The sequence below is a fragment of the Falco rusticolus genome, chromosome 3, assembly GCF_015220075.1.
Source record: "Falco rusticolus isolate bFalRus1 chromosome 3, bFalRus1.pri, whole genome shotgun sequence".
Classification (NCBI taxonomy): domain Eukaryota; kingdom Metazoa; phylum Chordata; class Aves; order Falconiformes; family Falconidae; genus Falco; species Falco rusticolus.
Window position 1 is genome coordinate 69,023,079 of NC_051189.1, and position 17,566 is coordinate 69,040,644.

At 39.5% G+C, this 17,566-nt stretch overlaps 1 protein-coding gene and 1 long non-coding RNA gene across 4 annotated transcripts in view; one reads left to right on the top strand and one right to left on the bottom strand.

Annotated features, from left to right (window-relative positions):
* Positions 1–17,566, bottom strand: part of LOC119144420 (myelin basic protein) — a 120,147-nt gene that overhangs the window by 4,838 nt on the left and 97,743 nt on the right. For 2 of the 3 annotated variants that reach the window (XM_037379806.1, XM_037379805.1), the window contains exons 4-7: positions 15,127–15,557; positions 1,731–1,838; positions 1,200–1,235; positions 584–616 (exon numbers count right to left, since the gene is read on the bottom strand). In XM_037379806.1, the coding sequence (XP_037235703.1) occupies positions 584–616; positions 1,200–1,235; positions 1,731–1,838; positions 15,127–15,557 (608 nt within the window). The remainder of the gene's footprint in view (positions 1–583; positions 617–1,199; positions 1,236–1,730; positions 1,839–15,126; positions 15,558–17,566) is intronic. The other variant, XM_037379807.1, reaches the window with a different exon arrangement.
* LOC119144421 lies at positions 10,832–14,222 on the top strand. The gene is made up of 2 exons (XR_005103124.1): positions 10,832–14,090; positions 14,127–14,222. It is a non-coding gene; the product is annotated as an uncharacterized LOC119144421 (long non-coding RNA).

Sequence of the window (17,566 nt, forward strand, 5' to 3'; positions counted from 1 at the left end):
GCAATTTACATGTCCATCTCATATAAAATCAAACCTGTGGTAGAGAAGTAGAATTTAATTAGTTGTGAAATAACTGTGGGAAGAACTTGTCTAATAACCGTTAAGGCAGATCGCTTCTTACTGAACGAGGTTGCAAGGAAAGGTGGGACAAAATACTTGAATTAGTGACAGCGTTAGTTTTGCAGACTTTACTGTTTTAAGAGCTGTGGAATAAGTGCCCCTCTCATCCCAGCCCTCCCTCCCATTTTTGACCTTCCCAGGAAAAGAAAAATGCAGCAGGTAAGTCTTCCAGGAGTCTTTAAGGCAAGAGAGCTTTGCCATGCAGTGGATTTTGCTCTCTTTGTGCTGAAGCAAAAGAAATTACCACTGCAAGGCTGTCAAGTTGCTGGATGAGAGCAAGCAACAAAATTACCATCTTAAAGTGCTGTGGGAGGAGGGAGGAAAGTCAACAGGAAAAGCAAAATAGCAAAACTGAGACAAAACAAAATTATCATGTTGCTGCAGCAGCTTGAGGCAATGGAGCAAGATACACTTTGGCCTGGTAAATAAAATGGCTGTTACTGAAAGCGCATTCATCACCTACCCAGCTAAATCTGGTGAGGGATAATCCTCTTCCCTGTACATGTAAGAAATAGAAATAATGACATGATGATCACTATAGAAGATAGCACTGGGGTGTACCATATACAGAAGAAGATGAAAATGCAGTAAAACCAATTAAATACTGGCCGGATAATGAGGCAGGAATGGAAACCAACAATGTTCAGTCATTCCATGAAACAAAAAAGGAAAAATTCTTCATTACAATAACAAGAACTGACTTCACTAGCCATGGCTTGTCAGTGTAATGTACTTCAGAAGCCAGCTGAGCCTGGTTAATGTAAGGACAGTTCCTGGTGGGTGAGGCTCGATTGAAAGCATTACCTATTATTAGTTTATTACATAAAGCAATCACAATATAAATTGGATCTAAAAATCCCTGTGAGTGGCTTTAATTTGTCATGCAGCAAGTCAGGAAGTATTTGAGGAAGAGAACCACGGCTTTTCTGTCTTAGTCCCTTACTTCAAATTTTCCCAGTGATAGCTCCAGATTTTTACTTGGTGCCATTGAAGAAAATGAATCAGGCTAGCGGTTGAATTGCTATAAAATTAGCCCACAAAAGATCTTGGACAGTGTTGCAGCCTCTGAAAATGCTTACCTTTGCTTGCATTGGGGGAGGTGTACGGGGTGAGACCTAAAAAGCAACACAAGAAAGTTGTAAAACCAAGGCAGAAATAAATGTAGGGAGTTATCAAGCCTTTTTCATACTATCTGTGAGTTTGTAGGATTAAGTGCTATCTGAGCCATTGCACTGAGAAGCTACTCTTCCATCTCAGGCTTTGCCTAGAACACACAGGATTTTTGCCCGTTTTTAGACAGAAAATATTCCTTCATACAGGCAATGGTGAAGGTGCAAGGACAAAACCTGTAAATGCTGAAGCTGTATAATTGTAATAATGGTTGTTGAAATTTGACTACGGTGACGGAGGGCTCGCCCACTTTTTGTGTAGCATTTCAGCATTGCTCATGTTTCCAGGTAAAAATCATTTCTGTATTTGAACGAGCTCAAAGGCACGGTACAATTCACAAGGCTTAAAATAATGGCTAATGCTTGGGGAGTGTTTGGTTACTGGTGGGTCCTAAAGAAAATATTTCATTTTAGTGCATAACAAGAAGCGAGGAGACTTACAATGTTCTTGAAGAAGTGGACTACAGGGTTGTCATCACCAGGCCGGCCATGCTGAGATCTCGGGGGGATGGACCCTACGTGGTGGCTAGCCCTGGCTGCATGTATATCCTGAAAAGCAGAATAGGCATATTGCCAGGTCAGCTAGGAAGGAAAAATAATCGATGACTGTACAAAGAGAAGAGTCATTTTCACCAGGAGTGAGGAGAAAAATGCCTTGGAAACCTACAGAGACTGCAACCTAAAAACGTAAGTGCTGTGAAGGAACATTTTTTTCATGCGATGGCAAACACAGAGTATGTATATGGACATATGTTGTGCATATATATGTGTGTGTGTGTGTGTGTTTTTAACATCGTGGCCCAGTGTGGAATTAAATCTGTTACTTGAAGGTTCTGATAACAGAAACTTTGTAACTTTCCTCCTTTCGTAAGTAAGATCATAGAATGTAATTTTGGAAATGAAACCTGAAATGGAGAAAAACTTATAATTATGTTGGGTCATTCTCCATGCAAGAGCCATAATGGATCGTGTATCACTTCTTAGTTCCCAGAGACTACATTGCTTCGGCAGTTCGCCAGTGTTATGTTTTTTTCTAAAATGAGGAAACCAAATGAGACTGGGGATACTTCCTATTTCCAGTAGGGCTTCCTGAGCAACACAAAAGTCCAGCAAGCAAAGGTAAAATAAGTAATAAAAATAACACATTTTGAATAGTGAATACCTTGACCGGTACTCAGAGCGTGATGCATCTGTTGCAGTGAAAATTAGTGTCAAAAATTCAGTGTACTTCCCGCTGTCTGGATGCAGTATGACAGCGTTTAAAGAACTGTTGCCCAATGACTGACCCAATCACAGGCATCTGCACATTGTTGCAAATGTAGAGGCACAAGGCTTTATGTGCAGTGCAACAGATCTGACGTATGTTCAGTGGGGAACACAGAAGGTAGGAGAGAAAGAAAGTAGTAACAACAGTGCCACAGTGACTCTTTTAATGTAATGAATTCCCTGAGATTACAATGGTGATATCAATACCATGCAGATACTAAAAATTTCATTGGCCTCTAAAGATGAAATGGAAATCCCTAGCAAGACAGTAAATCACATAAGGAGTTCCTTAGCAGTACAAACTGAGTGAACATTTGACTGTAAAACAGTATGAACAGTTATTTAAAATAAACAGACTTTGTTTTCATCACATACAGAAAATAGTTGGTCAGCTTGCCTGGGGAAAAGCTTAGTGTCACTGTTGGAGCGGGACTCCTGACTTCAAGTAAGCTAATATCTATAGGCTTTCAAAGATTTGAAGAGTCTCTTTGCACTTCAACTGAAATCTCATGCCACCAATAGCCTTCAGAATGACCCCGACTGCCTCCAGCTGATACTGCTGAACATGGCTGCGCAGAGATTTACATCTTCCAAGACTTTTGAAGTTCTAAGACTTTCCCATGAAACCATCTCGTGCTACTGCTCAAAGCTGCTACGTGGAAGTTTTATTTTTGAGTGGAGTCAGATCTTGTGATCTTACATGAACGAAATGGATTTATATTGTGTTGGATCATTCAAAATGAAAGTAAAAGTATCCATCTTCATGACTGGCCTTTTAAGTTACATAATTCTGAGGAGAAATGAAATTCAGATACATTGTTTATGAGACTAATTTCCTTAGGAAAAAAATAAGCCAATACAGAGAAGTTCAGCTGGTATTTATCAGCATAATTTCTTTGCATGCTGGTGATATATAGAGATGAACTTTTTAAAAAGCAGGAATTTTTTAATTTTAGTGGGTCTGTGAAATTGGCAGTGTCAAGCAGTCAGTCCTGTTTATGCTTCAGCAGCAGTTCCTACTTTATCACTAGTCCCAAATATCTCGCCAAAATATCCTCTGTTGCCATGATTAGGAAGAGGGAGCCAGTAAGGTATCAACGTGCGTTTAGAACAAGTTGCTTCAGCCATGTGTTTGTCTTTTTAATCTATGTTGGATCAAATGAAGCCTTGCGTTGCATCTGAACCAGCTGTCTGCCTTGTCTTTAGGATAAATAACATAATAAATATCAGGGCATTGTAGATCTAAATGTCCATCATTAGCAGCGTAAACTGGTCATCATCTAACTGAAAACCGTTACAGTACGTGAAGCAGAAAACTTTTAAATCAGATTTGATTGCATGTAGCCTGCAACTCTGCAGTGGGGTATGGATTGCCACCAGGCACAGGGAAAAGCTGGGGTAATAGGTTTTTACAACGTAGATGAGGTTGAGTTTCCTGAATTTTAGCATTCTAAAAAATCATTAGGTGCAAATAATTAGGCTTATTGAAAAGGTTATCATGTAGTAAATACAAAGTTTATTCTGTCTGTGGTGCCGCATGTCAGCGTAGTCTTGTAGTTTGTTCTTTCCATTTTTGGACTCCTAGGGGCAGGGAACAAAATCCACTTTTTTTTTTTTTTTTTCTTCCCCCCCTCCCCCCCGAGATTGCTCACCTTCGTGATTTCTGAAAATCATTTCCCAAAGAGTAATAACTGATATGGTTAGGTGTTAAAAGTTAAATTTGAATGGATTCAGACAATTCTTTGCTGAATGAAAAACAAATCTGGTTTATCCTGCTAGGATGGGCTACTGAGGTGGTGTTTTATAATTGGATTTTTTTGAATGAGCTCGTCTAGTAGTCATTGCATGTTTCACCAATACATTCAGAAGACCACTGTTTATCTTTAAATACGCTTTAAGCACTTGGCCTTAAATAATATTCTTATTAAAACCTGATAGGAATAAAGTAGAGCAACCATGTTTTAGGAAGGGGGGAATTTACTTGTTTCTACTGCCCATCAGCTGCGGTGAGCTCTCCCACACCTCTTGCAACATTGTCATAAATTTCTGTCTTAAGACCATTGCCAGCAAAAGGCAACCTCGTCTTCCATATGTATATTAGGAAATGTACTTGCAAAGTATAATCCTGAATTCAGAGCCCTTGGGTAGTGTGTCATTTAAAACAGAGGTGCCTCTGTTTGTGCCCTTAAAAACAAATTTTAAAAAATAGTTCTAGAGTAACTGAGTAGTTTGTAGTCATACACAGTCTTTCTTTAAAAAAAAACAAAACAAACAAACAAACAAAAAACAACCAACCAAAACCGCCAAACCAGAAAGGGCAGAGGACACTCCGCTTTTTCCGTTCCTGGTTAAGTTTACGTTTGACCTTAATTAAGGATCCCTACCAAGTCAGCCCTGCTCTACATTCAAAAAAGCCAAAAAGGAAAGATCCCTTAAGCTGAATAATCTTAATTATTAGAAAATGTTTGCCAGTACTGGAAATCTAAGCAGTGCCTGGGAGATCTGATGACACAGATGCAATTTTCAGCTTCACTGTGAAATGAATAGTTCTAAGGATCAATAATGTAAATAAGAACACTTAAAAATGTATTCAAAATACCCACAGTTATCCTGTAGTGGGGAGTGGTTCAGTATTGGAATGCTTTGCAGCTCTTTCTGGTGACGCACACAGGACAGTTGCATTGTTTTACTGTGCCACCTACCTTACATCTGTTGGCCACTATGGCAAAAGAAAAAGAGACTAACGTTTAATATAGTGCAAAGACAACATACAGGTATTTTGTCTTAACAGTAGCTATGCACTGGCATTGCATTCTGTGTTAGCCGTGTACTTCCACAACAAACTAATTAATACAGGTTGTGTCAGTAAATTTAATGTTGTGAAAGAGCTGTTTGGGGAGGGGGGGCAGGAAATTGCTGCTTCTCTTAATGCAGGAAGAAGAATCCATATGTAATTCAGTATGTGCTCCGTCTGGGGTTTTGTGCACGATAATTACATTTCCATTTGAGGTGGAGATACCTGAGCATTTGCTTTTCGGTGTTCTGTGACAGCAGGCAGAACCCCGTCTCCTGGTGTTTTCTGCGGCGCTTCGTAAGCGTTGAGGGCAGTCACCGGCTGCGCTGGGTTAAAGGGACTTTAAAATGCCTTATTATAAGCTCTCGCTGAGAGCTGTCATCTTCCACAAGAGGATTGCTTACAACTGATCACATATGCACACAAATATAAACTCAAAGCTCTAATCACCAATTAGTAGGTGCTATGCATTAGTGACAATAATAGTAATAACTTATTTTTGGTTTGGAGTACTGAATTTATGGCTTTTGCCAATTCCTTTCAGTATCAGTAATATGTAGTTTTGTTGTCTACTTTAGGATGTGAAATGAAAATCTGAAAAGTGTCATGTCTGTAATGGCAAAATGCAAATTGATATGAAATATGGAAGCAGCTGATTTAAAATGCAGTTGAACTAAGTAAGTATGTTTACCTTAGCAAGAATGAAAAACAGTGGACTTTTTCATGGGTTCAGTGGGTTTCGTGGTTTCCAGTGGGTTGTCTTCACAAGGTACCTAGTGAGTCCCTGTGCGTGCATTCAAAACAAATTACACAAAAACTACAAATTTGAAATTCATATTGATATGAGAAGTACATTCAGATTGCCTTAGAAAACCAAACTGTTCCCCACCCTACAGGATGTTACGCTTAACCCCCACTGAGAAATTTGCAGCCGTACTGGTAGGCTAAAATTAGCCTTTGAGCGATGCATACTGTTTGTGGGAAGAGCAAGATGAAAGAGCAGCAGGCAGTTTGTAAGCCACTCAGCTGATTTTGTGTTAGTCCTTGAAATGGACTCTGAATCCAAACTTTATGGAAATTCCTACGCGGGTTGAAATTTTCTGTAGTTCGTTTTCAGAGCAGTATGCCAAACAGAAATTGAGATGCATCCTTTCAGTGAATATATACACTGGGTTTTTTTTAAAACAAGAGGAAATTCTTTATATACAGTTTGACTGGAGTGATTATGGGAAATCTGATGGGCGTTTGGATACAGTAATTGCTTCATCTGGGGATTTGGAGATGCTTTGTGCGTGGGGCTTTGTGCTCCTGGGTGTAGCTGCCGCTGCATCAGAGCCTTTCAGCGCTGTTACCCAACGTCTGTCTCACCAGGCAGTGGCAGGATATATATAGCACGTGTCATGTGCGGATGTGTTTCTCCATGCTTGTTCTAGTAGTAATATACCTCCTGTAAACACGCACTGCTAAGCCAGAGCTGTGTTATACTGGTGTCACTGCTTCCATTTTCATTCATGTACAGCCCAAGCACTGATTTGCTCTCCGCGATGGTGTTTGTTCCAAGCTGTTCACAACTTCCAAATCTGTTTCGGAAAGCGATGGGAATGCTGACCTCTTCCCCTTATGGTGGGCTGATGGTGACATTATAATTCATTAGGTAATTCAGCAGGCCTTTCTAATCACTTCAAAAAGGATGAACCACACATCCTTGTAACGGTACTGCTCATTTTTACTAATGTGTAAATTAAAACAGAAATGAAAATACTTGCTCAGAGTTGCAGAGGAGAATTGGCAGGAAGAGAGCTGTGGAGTCCAGGCGATTCTGCAAGAGATTTTGCCTTCTGCTGTTGTGTTGAGATCATTAATACAATCTTTGTCTAGAAACAGGTGGTGAACAAAAAGCAGGAAAACAGATGAACATCTTAGCAGAAAGATGGGAATAAAAAACATGGGAAGAAAGACTAGAGATGACTGAAACGTAAGAAACCCAAGAAAGATGAGAAGATGAAGAAGGAAACAATGGAGAACACTGACTATCACGAGAGGCAAGTGGTAATGATAATCCAGAACCACATTTGTCCATAATCCCCTTACTCCTTAGTTGTGCCTTGATAATTAGGGTTCACAAACTAAAAGGTGAGAGGAAAAAATTACTGAGGGGAAGAAGAATCAGGGCAGTTGTTCAGGGTAGTTCTGTTTTATGATGGGTCCCACTGAGACACTGGTGCCATCACACTGTGGGTTTTTCTCTGTGTCCAATTTATTCTGTTGTTGTGGTGCTTGATAAATGGTTTCAGGGGCAAAACCTGATGCTTTAATTTAGCTTTGCTTTTCTGAAGCATTTTTCTGCCTAGCATTCATCACTTTATTAGAATATTCTTCATGTCAGAGGTTCTTCACATGCTTGGACACAGTCTCTGGTGCATATTCGGTGTTGTCCTCTGTGCCATTTTATGAAGTTGGTATCACCATAGACATCCACCACAGAAACCCAGTGCAAGCCTTTGGCATTTTGGGTTGGTTTTGTTTTGACAGTGATCACCCCAGCCAAAAACAGATTTTTGGCTAGTAGGTATTCTCAGGGTAGTTTCCGGGGTAGCTTCTGCTACCAACAGATTCATAGCCTTTATGATTTAATTGCACATGCCCAAGAATGAAAGCCGTGATAGACTAATATTCAAAATTATGAATTTCTGATAGTCTGTGTGTTTGGTGGAGATGCAGCTGTGGGTGCTGCTACAGCAACAGAACGTAACATTGTGTGTATGGCTACTAGTAAGAAAGCAAAAATTTTTAAAAATTATAAAAAGGCCTGTTTCCTACCGTTTTCACATAGTCAAGAAGCTCATACAATAATTATAATATTAATTATATTAATATATAATTTGTAATAATAATTTAAATTATTTGGAACACAAAACTATAAATTCCAGATGTACACTATTGCTTTACAGCTGCTGGCCAGAAATAAGGTTGTAGCAATGCTTTTCTCCTCTTTAATTTCTGCGAAACACACATTTCTTCTCCCAGGTTGCACACACTCACCCACCTGCAAACCATTTTATCAGTTCTCATCTTTGAAGGGATTGGCACAATTTTCTTGCTTTTCTGCCTTTAATAGGTAAGCAGATGCCCAGCTGAACTCGTACAAATTGCTGAAAGTACTATTGCCTACATCAGCATAACTTGGGGAGAGCAGAATAGTAAGGAGAGTTTACCATTAGAAAGTAATTAGACATGGCATGGTTAATAGCTTATTTCTTTGAACCAAATACTATCCCTCGGAGGTAAAATTTCTAGTAACGTAGTCAGTATAACATGGGAGCAGATGGACCACCCAAAGCCTGGGCTTGTACAGTTGCCAAGGCATGTGAATTGTATGGTACATCAGATGTGAAAAAGTAGATCCGTGATAAGCAAAAGGTGAACCATAGCTAAGGCTCATAGTGGGTCTGCAGCAGTAACTCAGTACATTTTATAAACATTTTTTAAACATTTTTTGAAATTGCTTTGTAAGAAATTCAGTAAAAGCACCTGAAAATGGCAGCGGGGGATTTCTTGTGTAGCTCAGAAATAAACCCAAGTAACTATTCAGAGTGAAATGAGTAACGGAACCTGCCTAGTCTAACTGGAGGCCATTTCAGCAAGGTGTGAGGTATTTTGCGTCAGTACATAAGATGCAATCCAGCAGTTGTCGCTAATGGTATGTGATGGAGGGTACAAGACAAGGTCAGGAAAAAATCTATTAACTTTTGCCTCAATTTTCCATTGGGCAGCATTTACCATTGGGCAGTCTCAGAACGGCTGAAGATGAAAGTCATTAATTGTGGCATTTTAGGATGGAAAGTGCTAAGGATAATGCAGTTCATTTGCAAGGAGCTAATTTATGTGATGGGAAACACCACCACCCCCCCTTAACAGATTTTAATAGAAAGCTATTCCTTATTGTTAAGTTTGGTTTGTATAAATACAATGAGAAAAATCTGATGTTAGGTAGAGAAAATCCTCATGCTAAATTTTTAATACATCCATTTGACCGTTACGTGAGTTTGGGGGTTCCTGCCTGCCCCTCCCACTTGTTTAAACAAACACCCCCCTGGGGTGCAGCATAGTAAAATTAAATCCAGACCTTATTCTCAGCTGGGCTGTGGTACTGGGCAGTTGAAAAACGGAGGAATTGCTGCCGAACAGCCAAGGTCGGCTCCCTCCAAAAGACCCCAGAGCTGCTGCCGCTGCCTCTCCCGTGGCCGTGGCTCTGTGCTGCCCCTGTGCCGAGGCACAGGCAAAGCCTATGGGCGAGCCTGCAACTTCACCAAGCGCTCCGGAGAATCCTTGGAGCTCCTCCTCAGAGCGCGCTCTTAGGTCTTTCTTAAACAGATTATTATTATATATCCATATTATATATATATATATCCACCAGTATACTGGTGGATAGAAGAATCTAGAAATAGTGTAGCAAAGACTGAACAGGAAGATACTTCTAGAAGTTTAATGAAAAGGGGAAATCTTCTTTGCTATAGACCGATTAGAAAAAGTGATCTTTAAAATGCTTCAGTTGATTAATTAGTATTTTAGCCTAAACATGTTACTAAATAAATTTCTCAACTTCAGCGGCAAAAAGACACCATATAAGACAGCAAAAGCAGTGGGGCACATAGGTTTTTCCTGTCTACCCGGTCATGATTCTTCAACTTCCAATACAAATCCGTGACCCCCAACTATTTCATCCCATTTCTGAACAAGCCCTCCTGCCGTGCCGCTGCTGCTGGGCTGAGCACAAAGCATCACTAACACAGTGATGTTAACTTGCTCTTCTAAGCGTCACTTACAGAGCGTTTACCCCAGTCTGAGTTCCGAATTCCTTCCTCTTATAGTTTGTAATAATTGCTTCAAGGAGTAATTTCCTTGAAAATGCAAGAGATAATGCAATGGAACTAATACTATGTCAATTATTAAGGATGTATAACACGTATATGGTCATACGTGTGTGAAATGAACATATTAAAATCAGTCCTGTATAATGTTGGCTCCTAAGCCCTCTACTTGGGATGTGCTATGTGGTACTCACCTGTTGATACTTGCTTGTTTTGCACAATTTACTGTTTTTTAATACAGTCAAATCTAAAGCGCTCAGAGGCCTACCATACAAATGAAATGAGCTTTAATCAAACTGGCAGTTGATACACAAATTAATTTTTAGGTCGTTCATTACTACCTGCTATGAACGATTGGGGCTAGGTCCAGTTTCCATTATCATAAAGCAAGAACACCAGATGCAGTGGCTTCATTATTGAAAACCTAGTCATTCCCTTACAGAAGGCAAGCTTTATTGATTTCTGTCCAGTAAACTGTTCTAACTGAACTTTGCAGAAGGACATACAGCCTCCTTTAATGATCTGAAACCCCATCATGTACTACCAAGTAGTTTGTTGCAACTTCTGTTAATGGATTAAAGTACTGAAAACAAATTAAAGCATTAGTACACCGGTTTTGTGATGTAAACAGTTTAATGAATACATAAAGCACATATAAAGCAAAAGATTAAAACAAAATTATTGTTACAATCACCATAAACCATATAAAAAAAATTTTACAAGCATATTGCTTGGACAGCAGGTTTTATAAAACAATTTATCACGAGCAATACCACTCCCTGAAAACTAAGACTTGGAAATAAAAATCACAGTAAGTATTTACTTAAATCACATCGTATACTAGTCAAGACTACCATTGATTTAACTACTTTTCAAAGTCTCCACGGTGCTGTAGTATACATTAAAGCTTGCACAAGAAACGTGAATAGAGTTCAAGTGCAAAAAGAAAAAAGATGCCTGGATATTCTGATTAATGTTATCTGACTATGTTGTTATTTAAAACCGTGGTCCCTAAATGCATTGCCTGTGCATGTTTATCACAACCCTTTTTGTTGGTCCCCGTTACAGAACTGCTTAACTCTGGGGTGAGTTTAGAACTGCTTTTTTTCAGAAATGCTGATCCTAAACCATGGTTCTGCTCAACTTGAGAAGAACTTCAGCCCAGTACTGCTCACACCTTGTACCTGTCTGTAGGAAGGAGAAGCCCTGTGTCCACCTTCCATATTTCTTGTACCCAAACACTTATATATTGGGAAAGAAATACAGGAGCAAGGCTTCATACAGGCAACAGGAGAACATGAGAAGACTGCATACAAAACTGAAGCAAAATGTAAAAGAAAAACTTTCTTTCACCAAGTCTGGCCTCAGCCTATTTACTGTCACTCACAATGTTTTGATTTGTTGCATGTGTGTCACAAATGTAGTTTAAAGTTTAGTACGTTAATGCATGATGTTAAACCAGGACTGGAAAGTTTTTGTTTCACAGTGCAAACTTTAGTAGAAAAAAAAAATATAACCAAAAGAATTACAAAAGCATAAACAACTGCATAAAAGAAACAAAACAGCACTCGGTACATTTTGAAATTGAATACAGATTAATATCTAGGAGGCATAAGAAAGACTCGATCGTTTTAACAAACTTTCTTACATGCTTTACAAATGTTTAGATAAATGTAAGATTAGAAAGGGAATAATTTATAGTTACACTACACTCTTGCATGCTTTTTAAAATGTCTGCAGTGCAGTTTCTGTCACCCTTTTAAATTCTTAATACCGTAAAGTTTATGCTGTGCACAACACTAGCTTTGTTTGGAATATTCTACCTTAAAAAAATCCTTAAAGGTACAAAATTCAAGCTGTCTTTCATTTGAGTTTCAGTTATCTCAAATCTTGATGGGGCAGGGGTTGGGGGAACAATGGCAAATGCATTTGCTGCCCTCTTAGAGGAGGAGGAGTATTTCTGTATATGCCAGTATTTCTATTTTTATTTACTCCCGTGGGACTCCCATACACTTTTAATGTAACTTTAGAATTCCAGGGTAAGGAAGAACCTGCTCCACAGGAGAAAAGGAGGCGATGAAACAGTCCCTGCTTTGTTCCTACCCTACCTTTCCCTGCACAACAGTGAGTATTATTCATTAATGTACTTTTCAGCTATGGATGCAAGATGAAAATGCCTCCACAAAGAATTTATAATGTGTTTTGCTTGAATGTCAGCCCTAAATCTGTACAAAGAGCAAGTGTTGTCCTTGCATTCCAGTGCTTGCTGGTGTGGGTAGATGAGATGGACGCTCCCACTGGGGCACAGGCTGGCTGAAAAAGGAAGATTGCAAGAGAGGCAGCTGCAGAATTGCTTTGAAATGCTTCAAAAAATGATCAGAAACAAGTGCAAGCTAATGAAAACTGCAGCTCTAGGAACTTTTCAATTTCAAGCCTTATGAATTTCATCGTTTAAGGTGCTTTTCATGGTATCTCATTTAGCTAAGACTTGTTTACTTAGTGGAGTCTGGAAAACTGCAAAGGGACTTTATTTCAGCTCACCCATTAACACCTTCATTATCAGTACTCTTGACGCTCTACAAAATTCAGCAAGTGACAGGTGTTTAGGGTTTAAGCACAAATAAGACTATTAGCCATCTACACTTCCTCTGTATACACATGTATAAATAAATGACACCACAAGCCTTCCTTGATACAGGAAACCTGAAGGCATTGATTCAAAGGTTAAATAAATAATAGTTGAAATAACTGTCTGTGCCACTTGTTCAATATTTTCTGCACTGAAGCCCTCCTACAAGAGAGCTTCCTAGGACATTTTTCATGCATCAGTATTATCATTGTGTGAAATAGTGCTAGAGATGCTTTAGGACTTCTAGGGCCGATATGACTGAGTTTTGCCAAGGTAATAGAAACTTCTCTGTGCTTCCAGCTGAGATCTGCAAGTCAAGACTCTGTAGCATTGTATCTAGCTGTTCTTAAAAATACTACTTGTGCTAGGTTAAAAAAAAAAGTTAGTATTGTCCATAATTCTGTACTGTTTTGCAGACATTTAAGTGCTTCGAAATAAGTTTACTGAACAGCAGAGGTAAGACAGATGATATCCTGTCTTCGCATACATAATTACATAGAGATCTTCGAATCATAGCGATTGTGTTCATGCCAAAGGATGAAATACAGAATCTGTACAACTTGCAGTCATTTTTTAAGTCATCTCTACTAAAAAATGAGTTGGTTGGTTTATTTTATTGCTAAGCAAGAATTTACATACCTCTCTATATTCTGTATGCAGAATCTTAAGTTTTTGGTATTGTTTCCTTGGTGTATAAAGAGCATTTCATATACCATTTTTCATTGAGTAACATAGTATATGAATAAAACAGCAAGAGTTGAGCTGGCCAACCAGATTCCAGAAAATAGCAGTGCTGGGAACAGTCTGTGGTATTTGCAGAAAAGTGGTTTTCTTCATTCTCACAGCAACTGTTTGTTGCACGTATGAACATTACTTACAAAAACAACTGCATAATTGCTAAATCTTTGTCATAAGCATTACAGGCCCCAGTTTGTAAATGTGAGAAACAAAAAGACCAAAATACACAGCTTGCATAGTACTGGCTTCTGCTTTTAGTTTCTAGAGTATTTTTCACCCACTGGTCTATATATTACAACTCTTTAGGGAAGGCCTATTATACACTGTGCTTCCAGGTACAGGCTGTCAGTGTACTTCACAGCTCTGCAGCTGTCATATAGATGATAAATCATTGTTAAACCACACAGAGTGCAACACTATGAGACAGCCGATTTGGGAAAGCTGTACCTGATGACCCATCCTGGCAGGTATCACAAGCTAGAGCTACTGCACAGACAGCAAAGGTTGTCAAAGCTAGAGCTACTGAACAGACGGCAAAGGTTGTCAAAGGTTAGTGAAAAATTTGGGCCTAGTCAGCAACTATGACCATTTTTTTTTTTTTTTTTTTTTGCAACGCACAACTTGAGCAACTGGATCAGACAACATATTCAGCAAAAACAAAGGTTTTACAGCCCCTAGGGTAGTTCCGTTCAAATGCTTATGTAGTGTGCGAACACACAAACACAAGATTCCACTTATCGTTACATGGCAAAGGGGACAGTAAAAATATCTCAAACTTTGCCACTCACAGCACTGAACTAACATGCCGTCAGAGGCGGCAGGTTAATCCTGGAAAAGGAAAGAATTCAAGTAATAGTCTTTCGTCAATACCTTGTTTTCAATTCATAATGAATAAATGGCTTGTTACACAATTTCTAACATGAAATGCTCGGAATATAAATCCTCGCTTCTTGCCAGAGTAAAAGCAGCTGGACTGTTTTGTACACCTGGAGTTCAGAAGCTATCTGTCAAGCCATCTCCTCAGCAATGCTATTGCCCACCTTAAAACATGCTCTTGCGCCAGCAGGCTGAGAATCTGGCCACAGTTGTGGGGTTTTTTTCACCCCTAACATCTATTTCCAAGTCTGTCCATCCCCCAAACTACATGGAGATTGTCTTGCATTTAGTGCTGTCATCCAGCTCCATTTTGCAGATATTTAAGAACACACAAAAGCAGACTGAAGTTTCTCTAAATGGCACAGCATACAAATGCATACAATGTACCATATTAAATGTTCATAAAAATTTCTCTCAGTAACATTTCTAAAGCCACCTGGATTTCTAATACTCCTTGTTACTACCCAGAATAGCTCCACTTGGTTTTTTTGTTGTTGTTTTCAGTTTAAAGCCAAACATTAAGTTACACATCTGCAAGTACTATCTTGCTGGCTAAGTCAACTCTTGCATTGTAGCAGTTTTAGTCGTGTCCCCCCCCCCCTTCCTTTTTAATTGTACTTTATTTTGCTGTAGCTGTGCAGTTCTCTACTCCTCAGAGCTCACCTTGCCCGAGCCCCGCCGGGGAACATGTCTTTCACCTCCAAAGAATCTGCCCAGCGAGTCAAGTAGACCCGAGTCTCTGTGCCTTGGCGATCCGTGTCTAGCATGGTCTGTAGTGCTTGCAGATGCCATTTTTGATCCGTGCCGGAAAGAGGAGCGTTTTTGTGAAGCCATCAAATCCGAATTCTCTGAAGCTGCTGCACTGTCCTCTTGGATGGTCTGTAGCTCGTCTGACTCTGAGGGCCGATCTTTGAAGGTGTTGTCCTCTCTTCCTGGGGCATCTCGGGAAAAGAGGCGGATCAAGTGGGGGCGGCCAGTTGTGTCAGCTGGGTTGGCCTCAGGCCAGGCATTCTTCGGGTCTGCTGTGCCTTTGGAGTCTGTCACCGCTGGGCTCTTCGTGGAGGTCCCATTGTTCTGGTTCACATCTGCCTCTCCTGCAAACAACAAGGATGAGATATGAATACAGGCCTGTGAAAAACAGCCCTGGAACAATGCTGCTTTCATTCCCTTGCCTTGAGATGCTCATTTCATACAAAACCCGTAATATGTGCAGTTGTAATGAAACTATGTTCTCTACCAGCCTTTAAGAACATTAAGCTATCTTGGAACTGAAACCAGGATGATGTTCTCACACAAAATTTGCAGTAGTTCTAGGTGGTTTTTTCATTGAGCACATTTCTAAATAGTTTCAGTTGTGCTTCGAACAACCTATTGATCTAACTTTATTTGCATGGGAGTCTCACTGATGAGGAGGCTTTCAGTGAACAGTCAGAATTCCCGTACTTTCCCTTGAGGACTACAACTCTAAAATGGTGCCATTTTTCTCCAAAACAGGAAAAACCACCCAATAAATAACTACAGCGACACTGCAGGACTGTGCCTTCTGAAGTGCAGGCTCCCTCTCCATAATGTCAGAGCTTTTGTACCTGAAGGTTTAGTCCCCATCTGGAATCCCTTACTCACACTTGATTGATTGATATTGAAGTTAAACGAGGGGAGGCTTTTTTCACTGTTTAAATTGTATTCACTTTAAAAAAGGCAAAGAACACTAAACTGCAATTTCTGCTTGGCCTCCCATGACAGTTTTTCTCCATATACGGTCCTGAAACTCGGCACACGACGTCCTAGCACTGATGCTGAAGGCCTATAGCAAAACTGTCTGATTTGCATTTAGTGCTTGTGAGATCTTGACAAAAACAATTATCAGAAACCGATGAGCTTTTAGGCAAGAAAGGTGCAGAGACAGACCTCTATGGTGTGAGATGTCTGCTGCTTTCTCCACAGTTGTGTTCTGAAGCCCACAGTAAAATACCTGAAAAGAATCAGCTGCAGCACACTTTAACACCGAACCTGTAGTAGCTCCTTCTATCAGTGACAAAAAGATTTATGGAGGGTTTTATTAGTCTATACTATTACTCGTACTGTTCTAATGGAAACTGCGCCCACTGAGGAATATGTCTTATCTCCACAAAATACCAAAAGAATATTACTAGGTCATTGCCTGAGAAGCAACCTTCAGAGCAGACACCTCCCACACACTCACTCTCTGTCAGAAATGTCTTTTGCAGTTAACTGGGCTCAAAAATTTCACAAGTAGCACTTAGTCAGATGTTACCTTTAGGGTCCTCTAGTTACCTCATTACATCCCCATTCGATTTGGTCCTTGTTGCCGTGGGAGGGATAGGATCTGGCAAAGACCTACGTTTTCAAAGTACTCTGGGTTCAAGTATTTTGCTGATTCACCAGAGCAATTTTCGACTTGACGTAGTCATTTTATGATTTCGCCCACCCACAGGGCACTAAAGAAACCTTTTTTCAGGCTGAGAATAAATCTGAAATAATTTTATGGATAATGACACAAGACAGCAATGATGGCCTCAGCAAATATATACTGGTAATTAGGTTACAATTTGTTGTAATCAGTCAGTCTGCTACAGTTTTTCATAGAATAATGTAATGTGCAGTTTTGCTGTGTAACTTTTTTTCTTTCTTCTGTATAAACTACCTAGAAAATGTTGAGGAACTTCAAGAAAATTTTCTTCAGTTAAGACATCTGAAAGTATTTCTTGGGAATGCAATGATTTAACCTATGGTAATGGTCACTGAAGACCTCATCAGCATGGAAAAGGAAAATACTTCTTGGCAGCTTCAGGATTGGGGTTTTCCTGAAAAGATAGTTTCAAACTTATCAAAAACTATTCAAGTCCCAAAATTATTTTCTTAATCAAACAAAAGAGAAACTAAGATGGATATATATGAGCATTCTAATACTGCAAAAGATTTTAAACAGCAACTCTAAACCTAGATTCTATACCATAATACAAATCCATTCAAGGACAGAAAAAGAAAAACAAACAAAAGAGCTATTGTATATAATTAAATGCATTAACAAAACACCAGAGCATCTGCATACTAATATTTTTTACAACAGTTGTTCTTTGTG